Source organism: Rhinolophus sinicus, linkage group LG05 (genome assembly GCF_036562045.2).
Source record: "Rhinolophus sinicus isolate RSC01 linkage group LG05, ASM3656204v1, whole genome shotgun sequence".
NCBI classification, from domain to species: Eukaryota; Metazoa; Chordata; class Mammalia; order Chiroptera; family Rhinolophidae; genus Rhinolophus; species Rhinolophus sinicus.
In genome coordinates, this window is record NC_133755.1 from 43,286,699 (window position 1) to 43,309,328 (window position 22,630).

Here is a 22,630-nt window from a genome sequence, read left to right on the forward strand (position 1 = left end):
TAATACAATATAATATATTATATAATATATATTTAATAAATGTAACATAATACAATATAATATAATACCAAGTCTTAATATAAAATAATATAATAAATATAATATAATGGAATACTGGGTCTTATTTTAATATAAGACTGAGTCTAATATAATATAATATCATACAACAAAACACAACACAGCACAGCACAACACAACACAACACAACACAACACAACACAACACCGGTTCTTATATAAGACCAAGTCTTATTTTAATATAAGACTGGGTATAATATAATATAATATAATATAATATAATATAATATAATATGTGGGTCTTATATAAGACCAGGTATAATATAACATAATATATAATATAATAATATAATACTGAGTCTTTAAGACGCATTAAAAACTGATGGTCCGACTAGGTGTTATTTTCGGAGAAACACAGAAGGTATTGTTATGGTGATGATGATTGTCTGAAAGGTAAATAAAAAAAATGACCAAAAATAAAATATAGCTTACCGTTATCTGACTTAGTCCAGCCAACCTCATAGTCAAAGTAGGTGACATGAAGTACTTAAATGCAAGATCTAGGCTTTCTTTATCAAAACATAATGTTGTGTCCAATGGTTCTTTCACTGTGCTCCACATTAAATCAGCCATGTTGCGAGCTGCACTCTGTCTTAACTCCTGATCAGAGAGCTTGCATAAATACCTGAAATGTTGCAGAAATAAAACACACACATAAACTTGCAAAATATTTCTAAACACCACTCAACAATTCAATAACATTCTTTTGCACCCTATCTCCAAAATGTTTAGTACAGTAGAAGCTAGCGTCCTGGGATTAACATTCCCAACTTAAACTATTTCTAAGTGATGCTTCAAGGATTATGACCTGTGGCAGTATGTTCTTTGCTGAGAGGCCAATTTAAATCAGAAACTGCGAAGAGCTGAGTCATTTACCATAGGATTCTGCACCTCCAGTACAGCTTTACTATTTTCTAGTAGCCATCAGCTCCAATTTTAGCAAATTTCAGCTAACTTCATACAAATAGTGTATCTATTCCTCACACAGCCAAAATTCTTCTAAATGTGTACATTTTAAAACATTTTTCTGTTTTGGCTTCTAAAAATCATAAGCCACTAGTTTTTAATCTCAGGCCCTACGGATTCTATTTGGCTGGTTTCTCTTCTATATCCAATTTTTCAACATCAGGGCTCCTATGGGTTGCAAAAAGGCCCCATATTCCTCCCATCACTTTATACAGGTCTTTACAACATAACATGACTTTGCCACTCTTTCCATCAAGAGGTGTCATCTATTTCTCTACTTCCTTGAATCTAAGCTTTGCCATGAAACTTCCTTTGGCTAATGAGGCATTAAGAGATGACATAAGCAGAAACTTGAGAGGCCTCTGAGCTTGCCCTCTTTCGCTAGGAACTCTTCCACCACCAAGACAAGTGGCCCAGGTTAGCTGCTGGATGAGAGACCTGGTCAATACCCCAAATGACACCTAGCATCTGTGGGACATATGTAAGCCTCCCTTCTCCATCAAGACCATCACCCTGCCAACCACGGGACATGAAAGTGATGCTATCCTAGAGCATCATTTCCAGCCAAGTCAGCCCAGATCAGAAGAACTAGCCAACCAGAGAACTGTGAGAAACAATAAATGGCTATTATTTCAAGCCACTGTTTTGGGGGGCTGTTTTCTAACACAGCAAAAGCAAACTGACACAGGACTACGTCCTAGGCTCACTTCTGTTCTCTGTCTACAGTCTCTCCCCAGACAACCTCATTCACTCCCATGGTTTTTAGGTGCTGCATTTATGTGACAACTCCTAAATTAATAATGATGTTCTGAGGCTTACACAGGCTTATACTCTCAATCTACCAGTGCCGCTTAAACGACCCACAGGCATCTCAAATTAAGTCGCCCAGTCTTTCACATCTCAGTTAATGACATCCACAGCACAAAAGAGAAATTGGGGTGAAGGGGTAACTGTCACCCATGATACTACCCATTTCCTTAAACTGCACAATTACCAATCTTGTTGATTTTTCACTTATATCCATTAAATTTTCAAAAATCACCACAAACAATCCTTGCACAAGTAAGCATCATTTCTTTCCAGGACTACATTAACCTTTCAGTTGGTCTCCTACCTGTTATAGTTTATGATCCACTTAAAGGCCAAAGTGATCTTTTAAAAACCATCATGAATCATCTGTTTAAAACCCTTCAGTAGAGTTGCACTGCTAAAATTAACTCCAAACTCCTTCTAATGGCTTGAAGGTCCTGAATAATCTGCCCCTGTTTATCCAACCTCAAATCGTAATTATTCCCCCTTACACACTATACTCCACACCAGTCTGCTTCTAGTTTCTCCAATATGTCATACTCTTTCCAACTTCAAAGCCTATGCCCTCATGTCCCTTCTACCTGGAATATGTCCTTCTAATTACCATTTGATTAGCTGATTCATGTTCTTCAGATGTCACCTTTCAGAAAGGCCTCATATTTCCCCTATCACATCACTTTACTTGCAGAGAATTCCTCACTATCTGTTCCTTTTCCTGACACTTCCTCCAATAACTCCAACAGTAATGGGAAATTAATAGGCATTCAAATGTTTCTAATGAATAAAAAATATATAAACTTTCAATTATATCAAGAAATACAATCTTAGAACTAAAACAGTTCATACTCTAAGTCTAATCAATACAATTTTTTCTCTATCCTCTATACAGGTGTCCTTCCTAGGCTGAGATTTCCAAAACTCAACTGTCACCACCTCTATATTTAGATATTTAAAATTGTGACCTATCCTCTAGAACTCTCAATTCACCTTTGCTGCTCTTTTTCTCTGTAATACTCATCGTCTGATGAACTATATCATTTACTTATTTTGTATAGATGGCATGAAAGGAGAAACATTTTCTTCTCCACTATATCCCGTGCTTAGACTATAATAAATAGTATATAGGTACTTGTTGACTAAATATAGTGGAATACCACATAACCATTATTAATCTTTGTTTTTCTATACTTATGTAAAAAAAAAAAAAAGTCCAACATAAATCGCTTAAAAGTAAACATTAAACAGAAACCTACACACGCATTCAGAATACTATACACCAAACTGCCCAATAAAATTTTCTCTAGAGAATGTGAATGCCAGGGACTTTAATACAATATAATTCTTGGGACGGCCAGATGGCTCAATTGGTTAGAGCGCGAGCTCTGACAACAGGGTTGCTGGTTCGATTTCCACATGGGCCAGTGAGCTGTGCCCTCCACAACTAGATTGAAGACAACGAGCTGCCGCTGAGCTGCCAGAGGGGCGGCCGGATGGCTCAGTTGGTTAGACCACCAGCTCTCAGCAACAAGGCTGCCGGTTCAATTCCCACATGGGATTGTGGGCTGCGCCCCCTGTAACTAAGATTGAAAACAGTGACTGGTCTTGGAGCTGAGCTGCGCCCTCCACAACAAAATTGAAGGACAACAACTTGGAGGGGATGGACCCTGGAGAAACACACAGTTCCCAAATATTCCCCAATAAAAAATTTTTTTTAAGTATTTAAAAAAACACACACACAATATAATTCTTTACTGTATTACAAATTGTTTAAATATATTACAATGATAATCAGACAAAAGATTTTATAAACTTACCTGATGACATAGGTCCTAAAAGGGATAATGTGCTGCATGACAGCAGGAATATGTAGCCATATTCTAATCTATAAAGAAACAAAGATGGCATTAATGTATAATGAATATGTGAAATACATATGTCTTTAACTTTAATTAAAAACAAGATCACTTACTATTTTGCTTCCTCTAAAACTACACACACTTTGTCTATTCTGAAAAGCATAAACTTAGAAATACGATTACACACATAACAGATTATAAGTAATTTAACCTACACACACACACCAATCTGAAGAATTAGTATTAACTTCTTGCTGAAAAGGGAATCATCCATCCAAGTAATATCATCTTACTACATGCTACTCTATACCTTTCTATGGTAGCAACCCAAATACTATAGCAGTGAATTAGGCAAATATATTTTATACGCACACACTGATTACTATCAACAACTCTTTACTGAATTAACCTCTAAATGAAAGTACTCTAATCTAAGATAAATCTGCTCCCTTACTTTTTTCTGCACGATATTCCAACCCATTTCTAAGTCTAAAGTGCTTACATTATAGTTTTGTTCTCATAGTAGTTTAACTATAAGAATAAAAATCCTAAACAAATCATCTAACAACAAACTAAGATACTAAGCCTTGACAAAGGCAAAGGATACAAATTAAGAACAAATTTGCAAATACAGGATATATGGCTTCATTCTAATCTAATCAAAGATATCTATATAAGTCCTATAGTGAATACTATTCTAACAGTGAAATGTAAAAACTTTTCCTTCTGAGACTAGGAACAAAACAAGAATGCCTTCAATTCAACTTGAACTGAAGACCCTAGACAGTGAAAGAGGCAACCAAGTAATTAAAAGGCATGGGATTAGAAAGGAAGAATTAAAATCAAGATTACTCTAAGATGGTATGATAGAAGATCCAAAATAATGTCCAGATAAACTTTTTTGTATTAACTACTTTAGCAAGATTTCTGCTTAGAAAGTTAATACAAATAAATAAACATACAAGAAGTGATCACAAAATACAGTGAATGTTTAAATTAAAAAAAAATTTATGGGCGGCCAATTGGCTCAGTTGGTTAGAGCACGGTGCTCATAACACCGTCACCGGTTTGATTCCCACATTGGCCAGTGAGCTGTGCCCTCCACAACTAGAGTGAAAATGACTTCACATGGAGCTGAGCTACACCCTCTACAATTAGACTGAAAACAACTTGACTTGGAGCTAATGGGTCCTGGAAAAACACACTGTTCCCCAATATTCCACAATTTAAAAAAAAATTATTACAGTAAAAGACACATTGCCATTAATCCCCCTCAAAATACTCCCCTTTGCTTCGAACACACATCCCATCATTCTTGCCACTTTCTGAACCAGTTCTGGAAGTCGTCTTTCATGAGTGTCTTACTTCATCCTCCATCATGACAACGCCCCATGTTACACATCACCTCTGGTATATGGTAATTTCTGTCAAATAAAAACATTATGTCTTGTCCTCATCCACCTTATTCACCAGATCTGGCACCATGCAACAGTCAAAATAACCATGACAGGTAAATGTTTTGAAGTGATTCAGGACATCGAGGCAGCCACAACAGCACAACTAAAGACCCTCATAAAAGAGGACTTCCAAAACTGCTTCAGAAAGTGGCAAGAACGATGGGATAAGTGTGTTCGAAGCGAGGAGGAGTATTTTGAGGGGGATCAATGGCAATGTGTCTTTTACTGTAATACATTTTTTTTATTTAAACATTCACCATATTGTCTGATCACACCTCATATATAAGCTATATTATACATATACACAATATTTCTTATGTACCAGGAACAAATAGTTTTCAAAACTATTCTCTTTACAAGAGCATCAAAAATTATGTTTAAAAATAACAGACATATGACACTTCTATACAGAACACAGAAAGTTATGAGAGAAATTAAAGAACATGTAAATAAAAACACATGTACTATATAGAAGACTCAATATTGCAGAGACAACAATTCTCCCCAAACTGATTTATGGATTCAATGAAACCCAAAAAAATTTACATGCAGAAATTTAGGCTATGATTCCAAATGCAAACCTCCAAGAAGAGACAAAACACTAAGAATACAGGGAGGGCAGTGTCGATGGAAGCTGCAGCAAAAGAGTCTGGCAGAATGTCTCACACCATTTTGCTGGTACAGCCTACCAAGAGGCCAAAAGAACTTGAATGCATAGAAGGCATTTGTAAAATGTATGAAGAAGATCTGAAGAGAATGAATCCCAACAGCCCCTCTATCACATATGATATCAACTGCTTGATTTTACTGATGATCTGGCAGACTTCAGCTGCCTTGTTCACCGAGCTGATACCCAGAAGTACCAGCCTTATAACGAAGACTGTATTCAAGATCTACAAGGTGTGACAATTAAGTTCATGAACTTGCCACCGTGTGCTTACATTGGCAGGACTGTACAAACAGCTTGGTAAGGTTTAATAACGTTGGTTTATCAGTGTCTCACAGCTGTGTTCGTGTCAACGTGTGGCAGTGTCTTGCTGAGTGGCATTCATTCTAGTTTTTGTGTGCAGTTGTGAGGATGTCTGAGCTTAAATTAGAATAACGAACAGACATTAAATTTCTTGTTAAACTTGGCAAAAGTGGAAGTGATATCAGGGACATGTTAGTCCAAGTTTATGAGGATAACACCAAGAAGAGAACTGCAGGGTACAAACAGATTAAATGTTTTTCTGAGGGGAGAGAACGCGCCACTGATGAAGCGAGGTCAGAGCGGGCAGTAATGAGCACAATTGACAAAAACACTGGAAAAATTCATCAAATTGTGCATCAAAATCATCCACTGACTGTGAGAAGCATAGCAGTTAGGGAAATCTTAACTGAAAATCTTGGCATGAGAAAGGTGTGTGCAAAAATGGTCCCGAAGGAGCTCTTACATCGTAACAATGCACCAGCTCACACAGCACTGTTTGTGAGAAATTTTTTAGCCAGTAAACAAATAACTGTATTGGAACACCCTCCCTACTCACCTGACCTGGCCCCCAATGACTTCTTTCTTTACCCGAAGATAAAGGAAATACTGAAAGGAAGACATTTTGATGACATTCAGGGCATCAAAGACAATATGCCGACAGCTGTGATGGCCATTCCAGAAAGAGTTTCAAAATTGCTTTGAAGCGTAGACTAGACACTGGCATTGGTGCATAGCTTCCCAAGGGGAGTACTTCAAAGATGACCATAGAAATACTCAGCAATGAGGTATGTAGTAGCACTTTTCCTAGGATGAGTTCGCGAACTTAATTGTCAGACCTCGTACGTGCTCTTTTGTCAGCAGGCCCAAGGCAGGAAAATAGTTGTGGTGGAAGCATGAAGGGGATGGAAGTACGTTTGGAACACAGGTGTGTACAGCATGCTATAGTGCAAGTTCTGTATTATAGTACTCCTGTTTCCATTTTTGTACACTCTAGCCAGGATTGAATGTGTTAGATGAAATGTGAGGTTCTTGGTCAATGTTGGTCACACCCTTTTTTCTTTCTTTTTTTCACTTAAAGATTTCTATGATTATTTAGATGGAAGTTGTTCTTTGTCAGTTAATGTTGGTTCCAGACCTTCAAAAACTGTTCGTGCCTGCTTTATAACATTCACTGTACTAACCCTTCTTCAAGCTGGAGGGGGGGTTGGTGATGCAGTTATGTCCTCAAGATAAAAGTCTTGGTGAAAAACAAATATATGTTCTTCAGTTTAAAAAAAAAGACAAGGAATGAGTACGTAACGTACAGGAGGGCGAATACAGCTAGTAATATTGTATTCTATATTTGAAAGTGGCTAAGAGAATAGTTCTTAAAAGTTCTTATCACAAGAAAAAAAAACTTGTTAACTATGAATGGGTGTCGGATGTTAACTAGACTTACTGTGATCATTTTGCAATATATAAAAATATCAAAATCATTATGTTGTCACCTAAATATAATTTTATGTCCATTATACTTCAATTTTTAAAAAATGACAGAGGTGGAACTGTCTTTATCAGAAAGCAACCCTTCTTATAAAGCTCCAGAGATTAAGGTAGTGTGCCAATAATATGAGATTAAGCAAATAGACTAATGGAATAAGCTAGAGATCCCAGACCCATGCACTTAAAGACACTTGTTTTATGACAAAAATGATACTGCAAAAAAAAAAAAAAAAAAAAAAGAGGAAAGGCTTGTCTTTGCTATAGTGTTAGGACCAATGGTTATCTATATATAGAAGAGAAATCTTTATTCCTCACCCAATATCATACACAAAAATCGATTTCAATTAAACTGTAGATCAAAATGTGAAAGTAAACAAAACTTCTAGAATGTCGAAAAATATCTTCCTGAACTAAGGGTAAGAAAGACTTTTTCAACCATAAATAAAAACACTAACTTTAACAATTTTTTTTATGAATTATACATTAAGTCAGACAAAGGACTTATATCCAAAACATATAAAGAATCTCCATGTATCAGTAAGGAAAACACAGACAATTTGATTTTTAAAACTGCCAAAGGAATTAAACTTCTCAGAAAATATCCAAATGGCTAATATGCCTCTTAAACTGTGCTCGATCTCATTAGTCATTAAAAATACGAAATAAAGCTACAATGATACTACTATACCTCCATCAGAAATCTCTAAGAATTAGAACATCGGGTATTTGCAAGGATGTGGCGCAATGGGCACTTTCATATTCCTAGTGGGAGTATAAATCAATTCAATCACTTAAGAAGACCTTACATTAATGCAAAAGAATATATGCATACTCTATGATCAAGAAATTCCACTTCTAGGCATATATCCAAATAAAATGCATGCATGCACATGTGCACCAAAAGACATGTCAAAGAATGCTGATACCACATTAACTATCATAGCCTAAATGTCCACCACCAGTAAAATGAATTAATGTTAGTATATTTTAAAGTAGTATTATACAACAATGCATTTGCACTTCTCCATGCATGTTAGTAAAATAAATCCCATGACTCTATTGGATTCTTTATTAAAATTCCTTAGACTTTGTCACTTTGAAATTAATAAAAGGTATTATGTTTGACATAACTACCTCAGACAAAGAGCTGAGGGCTGAGCAGGATACTGTTAAGTTAAAATCAAACATAACTCACCTTGGGTCTCAACAGGGAATCTTCTATGAGGACTCGACATTCTACTTCGCTAACCTGTGCTAAATATTAGCTGCTTTTGCGTAAACCCAAATGCCAGCACAAAGTAAGAAAACTACATAAATAAAGAAATTTGTTGTCTTTCTCCTGTGACTACAGCCATTACTACTAAGCCTGGACCCATATAATAGTGGAGTAATATTTGTTCAAAACTGAGAAATCTGTTCAACAGTGTTAAGAACTGCTGAAGGAAGTTTTTGAGATTAAAATAAATGTCTAGGCTGAGAATATTATCAGATTCAAACCTTAATTTCATAAAGTAAGAGTTTTGTTTCTTTGTTGATAATTCAGATCCAGCGCAAAGGGAGTTTTCCTGTTCTGTAAGGATTGTAGGTTCAGGTTCTAGGAGATAACGCTCACTACCTGATAAAGTCACCTGTCCTTATTAAGAATGAGGAAACCAAACAGAATGGTTTGGTTTCCAGGAAATTATATAAACATGTTCTCTTCTCAATGTGTGATTTACTATAATCAATTGTGAGAGAAACAGGTGCAAGGTCTGTCCTTACCTATCTTACCCTAAAAGTGGTTTGTTTATAATTAACACTTTTTTTTCCCCAAGAAAAGGACTGCCCTAAAATCTAATCATATTTTTCATTATTTAAATATAAGAGTTTTTGTTCCTATGTGAAAGCTGATGTAAAATGAGAGATTCCCTAATAGGGCCCTTCACCCTAGTTGAAGCTGAAACAGCATGGCTAAACAAGACGACTATTTCTGAAGAAAAAAATACACAAAGAAATGACCAGGGTTTATAATTTACAATGATCCATTAGAGGAAACTACTGTATTCTATATTAATTTGTATGTGGCTTGCAAATTCTGAAATTAAAAGGCCCTAACATTTCTCAAAATGCAGACAGCTGTGTATTATAACTGTTTGAAGTGACCACTAAGTGTTTATATAATAAGTTTCAGGCAGAGGGTCAAGACTCAAAAAAACAACAACAACAAAAATTCAGAACTCATGCCAAAACTCCAAATGCTTTAAGTGTCACTAGCCCTTTAAGAAAAACTCTAGACTCTGAAAAAATTAAAGTACAGGCTCACAGAAATCTTGATTACAAAAATAACTGTAATTTAAGCTCTTAATTTGCACCAAAGTATTACATATATTTAAAAAATTAGAAAAAAGAGGGCCAAATCAAAAATAATTTTTATGAGGTAAAGATGACAATGAGACTCAATGGAGTTCTAAAATCTTTGGTTAAAAAGTACCTGTTACACACTCCAAAAAAAAAAAAAAACACAGAATATAATATCCAAACAATTACATTATTAATTTAAGCAGTATGACTACTTTTACTCCAACTTTGGTTTAATGTTCTCAGCTGAGTTACAAGATAAAGTTACGCAAATTGACAATAGCTCACAAATCAGCAGTCAATAAAAGGCTGAAAAGAAAAAGGAAACAATCAAAAACTTTTTTTAGTAAAGGATAAATTTTCAATGTATAGTAATAAATTAAAGCCTTCAATGAATCTTCCATAATAGACTTTTAATCAAGAATTAGTAAAATAAATTCAAGAAATACGTTTTAATTCAGGTAATAGTCCTGATTAAGGAAAACTGTTGATAAATTGTTCTGCAAATTTTGGATTTCAAACTCAGTTATATGCCTTATTCACATTTACCATAGTGTAAAATTAAAATGTCACAGAATTTAAATTCACTGAAAAGTTTATATTTTATTCTTTCTCCCAAAAAAAACAAACTGAATAGAACTTCCTATCAAACAAATATGGTCAATAAAAACAACAGAATCGGATAAGTATTTAATGATAACTAAAATAAGTAACAGCTACCAGTCACTAAGTACTCACATTATATATCAGGTTCTATAATAAGAGCTTAAAATCTCTCTTGAAACCTCACAACAATGTTCTATGGTAAATCATCACTGGTATCATTCTCATTCTACAGATTTAAAAAATTGAGGCTCAGATTCAGGATTCAAACGCAACTGTGAATCCAAAGCCTACATTCTGAACCTACATACAATACTACCAGTACATGTGCTGTGTTTCTCCAAAAATAAGACCTAGCTGGACCATCAGCTCTAATGCTAAATAAAATGTTAGGTTTTCACTTGCAATACAAAGGGAAGTCAAGCACACTGCAGTAGTACAACAGGCTAATTATCATTTAAGCAGCCAAAAACTCTGAGAAGCCGAAAATTCACCAGTAAAAAAATCCCAGGCAAGGAAAGTTAAAATCAACTTTGCATAGCTGCCTATCTTGTTTTAGACAAGAGGTAAATGGTTAAATTTACATATTGAAATTAAACTCACTAATTTATACATATTCAGTTTTATTTTAATAAAGACTTTAAAAAGATTTCTGTACTCAATTTTTTTCAAAATATAATCCAGAAAAACAAATTATTGTACATGCAAATAACTCTAAACCTAGACATAAAATTCATGTTATTAAAATACTAGACAATGTTCCCAAGATTAAAACCAACTCCCGAGGGGTGTATATATGTCTAACTGTCACATTGTTTTGTACACCTGAAACTAAAAACAAAAAAAACAAAACACTCCAAACAATACTTACATTAGATACAACTGTAATAAATGCATGTGCTATAAGAAATGGCAAAGTTTCAGGAGTTCCATATTCAAAGCAATCCTTCATAAGAGAAAGGCCGTTTTTTCCACAAAACAAACACACATAACGAAGCAAATGCAATGGTACTTCTACATCCTGAGGAAAAAAAGAAAATTTACTATTTTAAAACTTATCAGAAATAATTTTCATTTATTACCAATACTGGAAAGATAACTGATCAGACGTAAAAAAACGTAATACTGAAGACATATGTTAACAAAAAAAACACACAAAGTTTTCCATAATCCTGAGAATGAGAAAAGATAAACACTTACATTCATATCACAGAATGCCCCTAGTATGTTGCTTTCTTGGGTTGATATATCCTGATTTAAAAAAAAAAAAAAAAGTAAATATAACTAGATCATACTACTAAATGATAACCTTTAAAAAATTAAAATTTCTAAAGAATGATTTCAAAAAAACTCAAAATAGATTTTGCAATTCCTTCTCATTATGAACAGTGGTATTCCTAACTGAAGCTAGTATAATTCAGTTCTAAAGTATACGTTAACTCTTCTCCAAACAAATCTTCCTATACTACCCTATTTCCCCAAAAATAAGACCTAGCCAGACAATCAGCTCTAATGTGTCCTTTGGAGCAAAAATTAATATAAGACCCAGTCTTACATTATAGTAAAATAAGACTGGGTCTTATATTATGGTAAAATACGTAAGCAAAAATTAATATAAGACCAGGTCTTATATTAATTTTTGCTCCAAAAGACGCTTTAGAGCTGATGGTCCGGCTAGGTTTTATTTTCGGGGAAACACGGTCTGTACTATATCCATTGTTTTGCCTTCCTAAACGAAAACCTTTCCTTAAATTATTGGGGTAATTCTTACAAAAATACATAACTTAGTTAAGTGGTTTTGAAACTGTGCTCTGGAATGCTCTACGGATATACTCCCAAGTTCTATAATATGCTCTCCTTACATAAAATTTAAACTACCTAAAAGCCCACTCATCTATTGTTGGTGAGAGTATAAACTGGTATGACATTGTTGGAGGGCAATTTGGTAATATCGATCAGCATTTAAAATGCAAATTTCCTCTGACCCAGCAGTTTATTTATCCTAAAGAACTAGTAAGAGAAAATGGAAAATGTATAGATTCAGAATAAAATTTTTGCTTAAAAAAGTCATTAGTGGTGGAATTAGATAGTAGTGACAGTTGTGCAACTTAAAACTTACTAAATTTTCTACTTTAAGAGTGAATTAAAAATACTTTTTTTTAATTTTAAAAAAAGGGTAAATAAAGTCAGCAGAAAGTAGCAAGAAAAAAACCAGCCTACATCAGAAATTTGGAAAGTAACAATATTTAATCTGCCTGATCACATTATATATACATTTAATAGAAATGCAGTGGTTTCTCTTCTTTCTACAAATTTTACATTCATTTTCACTCTTAGAAAAATACAACACTCGGGCAATATCTCATTTCACAGAATAACATATAGTTATTCAGAATTAATAGAAGAATACAAGTGCCCTCCTTCCCCGAATCTTTTAACCTCAATTAATATTATTTATTTCCAATTACTACATCTTTAAAAAATATTACCAACTTCAACGGGGGGAAAGAAAAGATGGAGAGAAGAAGGGAAGGGGGAAGAGAGGCTCCAAGTTCCCATCTTATTCACTAGTTACAATGGATACAATAGTTACAGCGATTAGTTTGAAATGATTGAGAACCAGTGTAGAAGCATAAGACCTGAATTCTAGAATTAAGCAATATACTGTGCAAATCTAACCAAAATTAAGCTCTGAAAACCAGTTCTCTCTTATATAAAATAAGGATATTGACTAGGTTTCTAAAATCAGAGCTATCAAAACACTAACACAGACATACAGAATCATCTTCTTCTGAAGAGTCTTAGCCAATTTGTGCCTCTTATAACAAAAAAAGAATCAAAGGCTTTATCAGGAAAGGATGGCACAGCAGTATGAAAGGAGACTATGCGGACTATCTCCTTATAAAAAGGTGGGATTAAAAATCTCTATCGTAAGCCCTATTATTTCATTGCATAACAAGTACTGGTTTTCTTAGGATATCTATATTCATGTATATATAGACACACACATATAATTTTTAATATACATATATTATATATATAAATATATATAAATATATATATAGTATGTGTATATATATGTATATACACACATATATATGCTACCAAGGTTATGATTTGAAACGCTTTGAAAACAGCTAACCCTTAAATTATTTAATTACATGGCCACTAGGACAGAAACTAGAAATTTTAGAGTATGACAGATCGTTACTAAGACAACAGAAACTTGGGAAACAACTATTATGAACAGAATATTAAATAAGCATATATAAATTCTGTATAAGGGGATTAGAATTCTGTGTAAGAATACAGAATTCTATGTAAGAAAAGTCCTCCTTTATTATGTCTAAGGATGCTATTTATTAAAATTTTACCAGAAATACCTCATGAACTATTGCTTTCGACCAAGTAGTCACATAAAATGATCCTTAAGAACATTAATAATGAGACACTTTATTTCAAAGGGAAAATATAGGGGAGTATGACTATGCCTACATTTGGCGATTACCATTTTTGAAAATCATATAAAAAAAGAACTGATGAGCAAAATGTTAAGGAATAAAATAGCATTTTTAGTATTGCTACAGTTCTAGTGTTAAGAGATGTTTAACTGCAGGAAAATTTCTAAGAAATTGTGTATGAATTTCACAAATTTAGCCCTAACCAAATTATTTTTAGCATCTTTCAACGATCAATTTAAGGCATTTAAACCTACTCTCGTGGTGTTCTCAAGATTAAAATTAGGAGATTTGCACAAATGGATCCCCCTTTTTGTTTGACTAAAATGACATTTTTTAGAATGTTTTAATAAATACCTTATGTCATATAAACAATTCATTAAAAAGTTTATGGGACAATAACAGACTAAGAATTCTAGAAGACAGAGCACAATCTGATTTAAAATATTCTTACGGAGAATTCATTCTAATAGGGAAAATATCCACCTCCTAGGCTATGTTTTATAAACAGTCTCAGTTCTATATGAAAATATTTTCAGTAAAGGACAATTTTTTTCTAGATGAAGAAGTTTAAAGAAATCAGTATGAAGGTTACAGAATAAGCTCGAGAAAACAGGCAGACTTTTAAAAAAAAAAAAATATGTGGTAGATTTATTAATGGCCACAACTCTTTCCATGCCAACATGCATAGGAAACAGAATGTACTTTAAAGTTTAAAATGAAACTTTATCTCTTCTCCCATCCAGAGATGAAGTCTATTTCACATCCCTTTTTATCTGGACTGCCCTTCTGAATTGCTTCAACCAACATTAATGTGGCAACATTGATACCATGTGGTTTCAGAGGCTGGGCCTTACAGCTTCCACTTTTGCTTCAAGGATCAATGCTAAGACTACCATGCAAAGAAGCTAGTCTACCCTAGTGGAGAATGAGAGGAGATGTGGAGAAAATCCAACAAGCCCCAGACAACAGCCAGCACCACTGTCAGACATGTGAATGAGGCCATCTGAGACCTTCAAACCTATCAGACACTAAAAGTATATGCACCTGCCTAAGTGAGGCCACACAAAACCAGCCAAGGAATTGCCTGGCCGACCCACAAAGCTATGAGAAATAATAAATCACTGTTGTTTTAAGCCACTAATAAAATACATTACCATGTAACTGTCTCAATTCCCACTATGTTTAGAAAGAGATGCCATTATCTAAATAAACCTAAGGTGGATTACTAAACTCTTGGATAGGCTTGTAAAAGTATTACTAATGGAATGAGTCAAGCATCTTGACTTACAAAAGAAAATACTATTATTTAAACTAGCAGTTAAGCTTTTGCTCTAAGGGAATTACGTTGTTATCTATGTCTCTAAAAATGAAATTCAAAATTCTATGTGCTTTTCCCTCAATCATTACTTTTTGAGAAAGTTACAATAAGTAGAGTACACCACAGACCTATGTCAGCAAAAGGTTTACATCACCAACAAACAGTTCAATTTATAAATTTTTCCTTAATAGAACTATGCTGAGCAAATGTTCAACATAAGCTGCTACAGAAACTGTCTAGAGAAAATTTGCATTAGTCTTATAATAGTGATTTTTATATATTTTTCCATCAATAACTGTCTTCATATTTATTCATAGGTGAGAAATTGCAAACATAATTATGACTTAGTAGGACTTAAAATTCACAATACCCATTTTTTACATACCTCTATAGTTGGATGAGTATTATGCTTGTAAGCAGTATATAAGGGAAATTGAATTTGAAAAATTTTTGCCACACATAGTAAGAGTTTTTCCTTCTCATCTGTACTCCATAAACTAAAAGGATCAGAACTCTCCTCGGTCAGATTACAAGTTCTTGTAGAGTTCAATTTTTTTTCTATTGATTTTTGCCTTTCTGTACTTCCTTCATTACACTCTCTTTCTATATTCAGTGGTTCTTCCGCTTGATTACTCTCATCTTGCCACGTGGAATCTATGTTAATAGTAGTATAATGTTTACAAAGCTGGTCCCGGAGCACTTGAACTTGGGCAATCACTAAATTAATAAGTGCACACACTACTTGGTTAAAAATCTCCAAATGCTTATATTCCTTAAAGCAGCATAGACATTGCCTATAAAAGAAAAAAAATTCAATAAATTAATGCTTGCTAGAAAGTAACAATTATATCTTTCTAATGAGTAATATAAAAAAAAGCAAGTACTAAAATACTTTTTTTTCCAAACTGTTTTTATTTCCTCCTTCCTGATGAGGAAGCACCATAACTTATAAATATAGCATCACACCATAAACTGGTACGTTAGTAAAACATCACCATATTAGATGACAGATATCATCTCAATTTTATGTATAGATTTATCTGTCCTTCTACACAAAGAACAATTTAAGAATAAGAATTGTGGCATATACCTTTGCTTCTCGAAGTTCTAAGTACCCAATATATGTTTAGTAAATACCAGGAAACTGGCCATAATAAAATAACTTATTAGTAAAGCCGCTTATTTTACATAAGGGGTTTTGTTGTCAATTAATAAACAAACTGTATTTTAAAATCATTAACTTGCTTCAAGTCGACTTGGGAGGGGCATTCCTACCCTATTTGGCAGATTAAAAGTGTTTAGGAACACCACACCCACACAACACCCTCCCCCCCATAAACACACACACACACACAGTTCCAGTATAAAAAAATACATGAAAACAAGAATCAGTAATTATTACACACAAATCTAGTTTTCGTAGACATGTTCGGTTAGTAGCATAATGCACAGCATATTGTGGATAATCAACACAAGTACCAGATTATAATAATTGCATCTAATAATGGATGACAGCTAAGCAATTAACTACTTACAATTTCCACCTAGTTATATAATCAAAATAAATCAAAACATCTATATTGATAGTCCAACTAGATCACCAACTCCTTGTATGACCATGTAGAAATAACTGCATTTCTCCATGTATGGCAATTTGAAGTATGGCCACAGATTCTTTAATACTCTTCCCTTTAAGAGGTGAAGCCCAATTTTCCTCCTGTTGAATGTGGACCAGACTTAATGATTGGCTTATAACGAACAGAATGTGGCAGAAATGACACTGTGACATCTGACACTAGGTCATAAAAGACACTGACACTTCTGCCTTGATTTCTTTCAGGTCACTCGTAACACCAGCATGTGCCAGGGAGCTCTGTCCAACACAGACTGAGAAACAATGGCTTGAACTGGAGGGAGGCGGGGAGGCGGAAGAAAGGGGAGGTAGGAAAAAAATTAATTAAAAAAAATTTTTAGAAGGACTAAGAAGTTCAAAACGGAGGCACACAGAGAGAATTTTTTGCCACGACCAGTTAAAATTACACTGAGTAATAGGATTTGCAAATCCTTGTTACAAACTTTGGTTATATTAATGATTGTGTTCCCTAAAGTTTTAGTCTCTATATTCTCAATATATGTATTATTTTTAAATGGGTCTAATATACATAATTGTTATGGAAAAGTGTCTTCCAAAAGGGTCAAAGTGTCCTCTACCACAATACTGACTTTTTTTTTTTAATTTTATTGGGGAATATTGGGGAACAGTGTTGTTTCTCCAGGGCCCATCAGCTCCAAGTCGTTGTCTTTCAATCTAGTTGTGGAGGGTGCAGCTCAGCTCTAAGTCCAGTTGCAGGGGGTACAGCCCACCTTCCCATGCGGGAATTGAACCTGCAACCCTGTTGTTGAGAGCTCATGCTCTAACTGACTGAGCCATCCAGCCGCCCCAATAGTGATTTTTTTGAAAGGATTAAGGTTGTTGTAGGTCTCTAGCTATATCATAACAATTCTTTAATGTCTCAAAATAATTATTTTTAGAATTTCGATCACTCCCATATTTCTCAATAATGGAGGGATTAAAGAAAGAAATCAACTTTTATTCTCATATTTTAAAAACAAAACCATGAATGGCCCCATGAGTAAAGAGAATGGAAGAAGATTTAATAAATATTGATAAACTGTCATTTAATGACTAAAGGTATACAATGCAACATCCTACCAGGAAAATCTGATTACAAACAAATGTAAAATACAACGCACAAGTTAGTCTTCAAAATACTTAAAGATGCATACCTCTGTGTCCAGGAATTGATATAAGCAAATATTCTGAGAGTATGTTCCTTTCTGAGCTGCAGTCCATCACCACCTTCTATATCTGATACTGAAAGTAGAAAAAATAATTTTTAAAATTATGAATAATGCTAAATCAGTATTAAAGTCAATATTTTATCCCAAAAAAGCCTGAGCTTACAAATGCAAATTATTTCAGATGATTATTTTTCCTTTCACCAAAGAAAATAAATCTCAGTTTATTTAATTAATGACTAATTTGAGCTTAAGAAGGGATTTTTAACAGTTGTAATTCTGAGCAGAAAAAAAGAAAACACTTAGCAGTTATTCTCGTATTGTCTCTCAACTTCAAATCTCCCCCCACCCCCCGTCTGTTCTATATGCGTTGTGATGCTGGGTCTGGGTTGCTGCAAGCTACACTTTTCATTCCCAGCTGGTCTCCTGTTAAGACCTTCCTCCAGTGCCTACACAGCACTAGAAGAAGATGAGAAGGCAGGAGGAGACCAAGGACTTGTTAGCTTGCTGTATCTGAAAGCATCCCTCAGCGGCAGCATTGATTCCAGGCTCCAGCTTCTAATAACCTCTCTCATAGCACCCCTCTCTAAGAGGTAACAGCAGTAGCCAGGCAGCAGCCCTTCCATGAAGTCCCAGCTTCGTTGACAGGGCACACCTCTAAGTGGTTAGATTCTGACAACCCTCTTTCCTTTGTTTCCCCAGACTCAGGGGAGAATAGGTGTTTCCTGCAGCTGTAGTGGTCGCAGTAATCATCTTCATCATTCTCTGGGTGTCCTTCAGGTTCCCACTTTGCTCTTCAAACCTTTAACATGTGTGTAATTACTTCTCTTTATTAAATTCCCTCTTTAATTCCCTGACTGGACCCTGACAGACATACTGGCATTTCATATGTGATATGTACTACTATAAAAGGAATCTAAAGTTAAATCCAGAAGAGAAACTGTATAAAGAAATACAGTTGGTTAATGGTCCAAATAAGTCCTAATGTAAAATGTTTTATTGTACAAAATCAAGGATCAGCAAAATTTTTTATAAAGGGACAGAAAGGGAATATTTTAGGCTTTGCAGGTTATACAGTATCTTTCACAACTAGGCAGCTCTGATGTTGTATCCTGAAAGCAGTCACAGACAATATGTAAAGAAACGAGAATGGCCATCTTACAAAACACAGCAGCTGGCCTGATTCGGCACAATGGGCCATAGTTCCCAACTCCATGTTAGACAAATAAAGTTCAACAAGATAACATAACTCATGGCATTTAAATCTTCACTGTGTCTAAAAGTCATCATATATGCACTCATTTAATACTATATGCTAAGTTGTAGACAGACATTGATGAATAAAATAGCAACAGTCCCCACCTCGTGGAACTTAGTCTAGTGATGAAAAGAAGGACAAAAAGAGGTAAATGAATAAATAAAAATACTCACACATATTGTGATAAATGCCAAGAAGAAACCAAGTAAGGTACTGTGTACCAAATAATAAGCGTAACCCACCTTACAACAGGGAATCAGGAAGAGATTCACTTAAGAGGTAATTTTTAAGAAGAGACTGGAATGTTAAGAATTCAGACATTAAACAGAGAAAAAGAAAGAGATTAAAAGCATCCTAGGAAAGAAGTTCGTGTTTAAAGAGAATCCCCAGGATAATGTGAAGAAAGATCAAAAGATGATCACTATGCATAGACCCCAAGAACACTAGTCCAGATGGGAGTAAGAGAATAAAGGGACGCTAGGTAAGATGGTTCTGAGGTGGGGCTACTAAGCATACAGTTTACATTTGAGTTAAATGAAAAAGAATTTTACTCTTTTAGAGGAATTATAATAAATGGAGACAGATGCACACATGCATACACAACCTTGGCAACTACTAAATATAGGAATGAAAGAAATTATGTTTAAGTCAAGAACTATAACTACAGTATACTACCTAGCTCAGCAGTGAGCAATACTTACATAGTACTAATAACAAATACACAATACTAACTAAAAAGCAATTGGAAAGATATGGCAAGGGTAAAAGAGCTGATCCTCTTCCTTCCAAAGAAGAAGGCAACAGACCAACAGAGGTTCCATAGGAGGAAGTCAACAGTTGAAAATATGTATCAAGAAATAATAACATGGTCATTTAGGCAAAGGAAGATAAAAGCTGGGAGTGGGAGGCAGACATCAGATACAATACAAAATGAATACCTCTAGGAAAAGACAAAGTGGGGATACGCAAAAGACTGTTTTTTGTTATAAGCCTTACAAAACTATGTGACTTTTTAAACAAGGCTCGTATATGATTTAATAAAAGTTAAAACAAAACAAAAAAGGAATAGGGCCCATTATCCAGAAGTTATTTCTTATAAACATTCATACCATATCTATTTCAAAACTAGCATTAAGGAAAAGTTTAAATATCATCCATTTTTATCTCTTATTCCTGGGTAGTTTGCAAAAAAGTACTGTAAGTCAAAATTTTAATTGCAGGAAGGGGTCTTTTGTAGAAAACTAAGAAAAGACTACTTTTAGTAGAGTGACAGAGGAAGAACCCAAACTGAGATGAGTGAAAAGTATTGTCCATTAGAATGTAAATATTGTCGATTAGAAAGTAAATAGGTAATGAGGTTAATAAACTGAATCTGTATCAAAATGTTTAATATTCAAATTCAAAATAAGTGAAAAAGTTGCAAAAGGATAAAGACAGTATGATATCATGTTAACTTTTAATACAAAAAACTGTGTTGTTATGAACTTGTATGCAATTATATTACAAATACATATACCATCATGATACTTTTTTTAAAAAGCTAATACAAAATGTTAACATCTATTAAATTTGGCAGGTACATGTATATCTTATTTTTAGGGTTTTTTTCTATAGGTCTGACCTATTTCGTAATTCATTTTTGTAGTTAAATACGTCAAATTCAACACACCCCTTTAACTCCACTCCCTCCCAAAATTCCACTAAAAGAAGAGAAAATAAAACACAAGCAAAAACAAATTGTGGAAGAAAATGATACCTGACTTAAAACCACAGCAAAATAAAAAAATCAGGCTGACAGTGGGGAACAGAAGCGGGATAATTTTGTCCCATGAAATCTCAGAAAGGAATTGGAAACACTGAGTACCTCTGAAAGCAAGAATACAGGTAGGGCTAAAAAATTAAAGTCTTACTAAGAAGCAGACATCTGCTCTATCCTGCCCCCTCACCCCCACCACCCCCCAAACATACACGACTCCAAAATACTGTTTCCTCTCTGGAGATGTTGAAGCAGAGATAATCTGGTTTTCCGAAAACCAAGCAGCTGAAAGCATGTAAATGTCTTTGCACAGGCATTTCCTACTATGTCCTATAAGCATTCTTGAGAAGCATCATGTGATGAAAAATCTTGCACTAAAGAATAAAGAAGCTAAATAAAACTCAAAACCTATGAAACTTTATAATCAGAACACTGACAAAATGTGATTTAAAGTCAGAATAATCTGACAAAATAAAAAATACTAGCACAAGTAAATCTCTATTGGCATTTGCACCTAAACTTCTGCAGCCTTAAACCATGAGGTCAATGCAGCATCTTGATATCAAAGTGTCACAGGGCATTCGATTCTAATAAAAGTCATTTCCCAAAAAACTAAAGATTGAATATAACTATTCTCATGAATCCATCATTTTAACGACTTTGCCTTTATATTATGCGAAATAAAGTCACAAAAAGACAAATACTATATGATTCTATCTTGAATAGTCAAATTAATAGAAACAAAGAATGGTGGTTGTCAGGGTCTGGGGGTGGGAGAGAAATGGAAAGTTTAACGGGTATAGAATTTCAGTTTTCAAGATGAAAAAGTTATGGACATCTGTTGCACAACAATATGAGTATTCTCACTACTGAATTGTACACTTAAAATGGTAAATTGTATACTTAAGATGGTAAATTGCTTTTTTTACTATTAAAAAAATTTTTAATTAAAAAAAAGATAGGGAAGCCCAGACTGCAATTTAAAAGCCACTGATTTTAATCAGAGATCCTTTCAAGTCCATAGTATAATAAATAAATGAAGCAAAGAAGGAATGGAGGGAGGGAAGCAGGAAGGGCAACTTCACCCAGACATCCTTCCACCATTCCCAATAGAGAAGGAACTGTACTCCAACCCTAAAGGGTGAACCACCTGGACAGGGAAGAGGGCAAGCAAGGTGGGAGAACTGTCACATAGATCCAAAGAATACCAAAAATAGCCCAACCGAGGAGATCAAAGTAGAACTGGAAACATCAATGCTGGGCAATACCCAGGAGTACCAGAGATCTCATCCCCCAAAAGGAACAAAAGGAAATTCAGTAGCGAAAAGAAATGTACCCACCTGACAGAATGCATGAGGTAGAGAGGTGAGAATGGGGTGAAAAGAGAATGGTTCATCTTAAAGGTTAACAGAAGAAAATGCTCACAAAAACTTCCAAATCAGAAATGGATAGCATGACAACAAGCACAACCCCAAGAAGA

The 22,630-nt window shown here is 34.5% G+C and overlaps 1 protein-coding gene across 7 annotated transcripts in view; it reads right to left on the reverse strand.

Moving 5' to 3' along the window:
- USP34 (ubiquitin specific peptidase 34) overlaps positions 1-22,630 on the reverse strand; it is a 205,557-nt gene that overhangs the window by 151,644 nt on the left and 31,283 nt on the right. For all 7 annotated transcript variants that reach the window (XM_019717506.2, XM_074332027.1, XM_074332028.1 and 4 more), the window contains 6 exons: positions 18,125-18,212; positions 15,723-16,131; positions 11,759-11,809; positions 11,430-11,579; positions 3,668-3,735; positions 510-702 (listed from right to left, as the gene is read on the reverse strand). In XM_019717506.2, the coding sequence (XP_019573065.2) occupies positions 510-702; positions 3,668-3,735; positions 11,430-11,579; positions 11,759-11,809; positions 15,723-16,131; positions 18,125-18,212 (959 nt within the window). The remainder of the gene's footprint in view (positions 1-509; positions 703-3,667; positions 3,736-11,429; positions 11,580-11,758; positions 11,810-15,722; positions 16,132-18,124; positions 18,213-22,630) is intronic.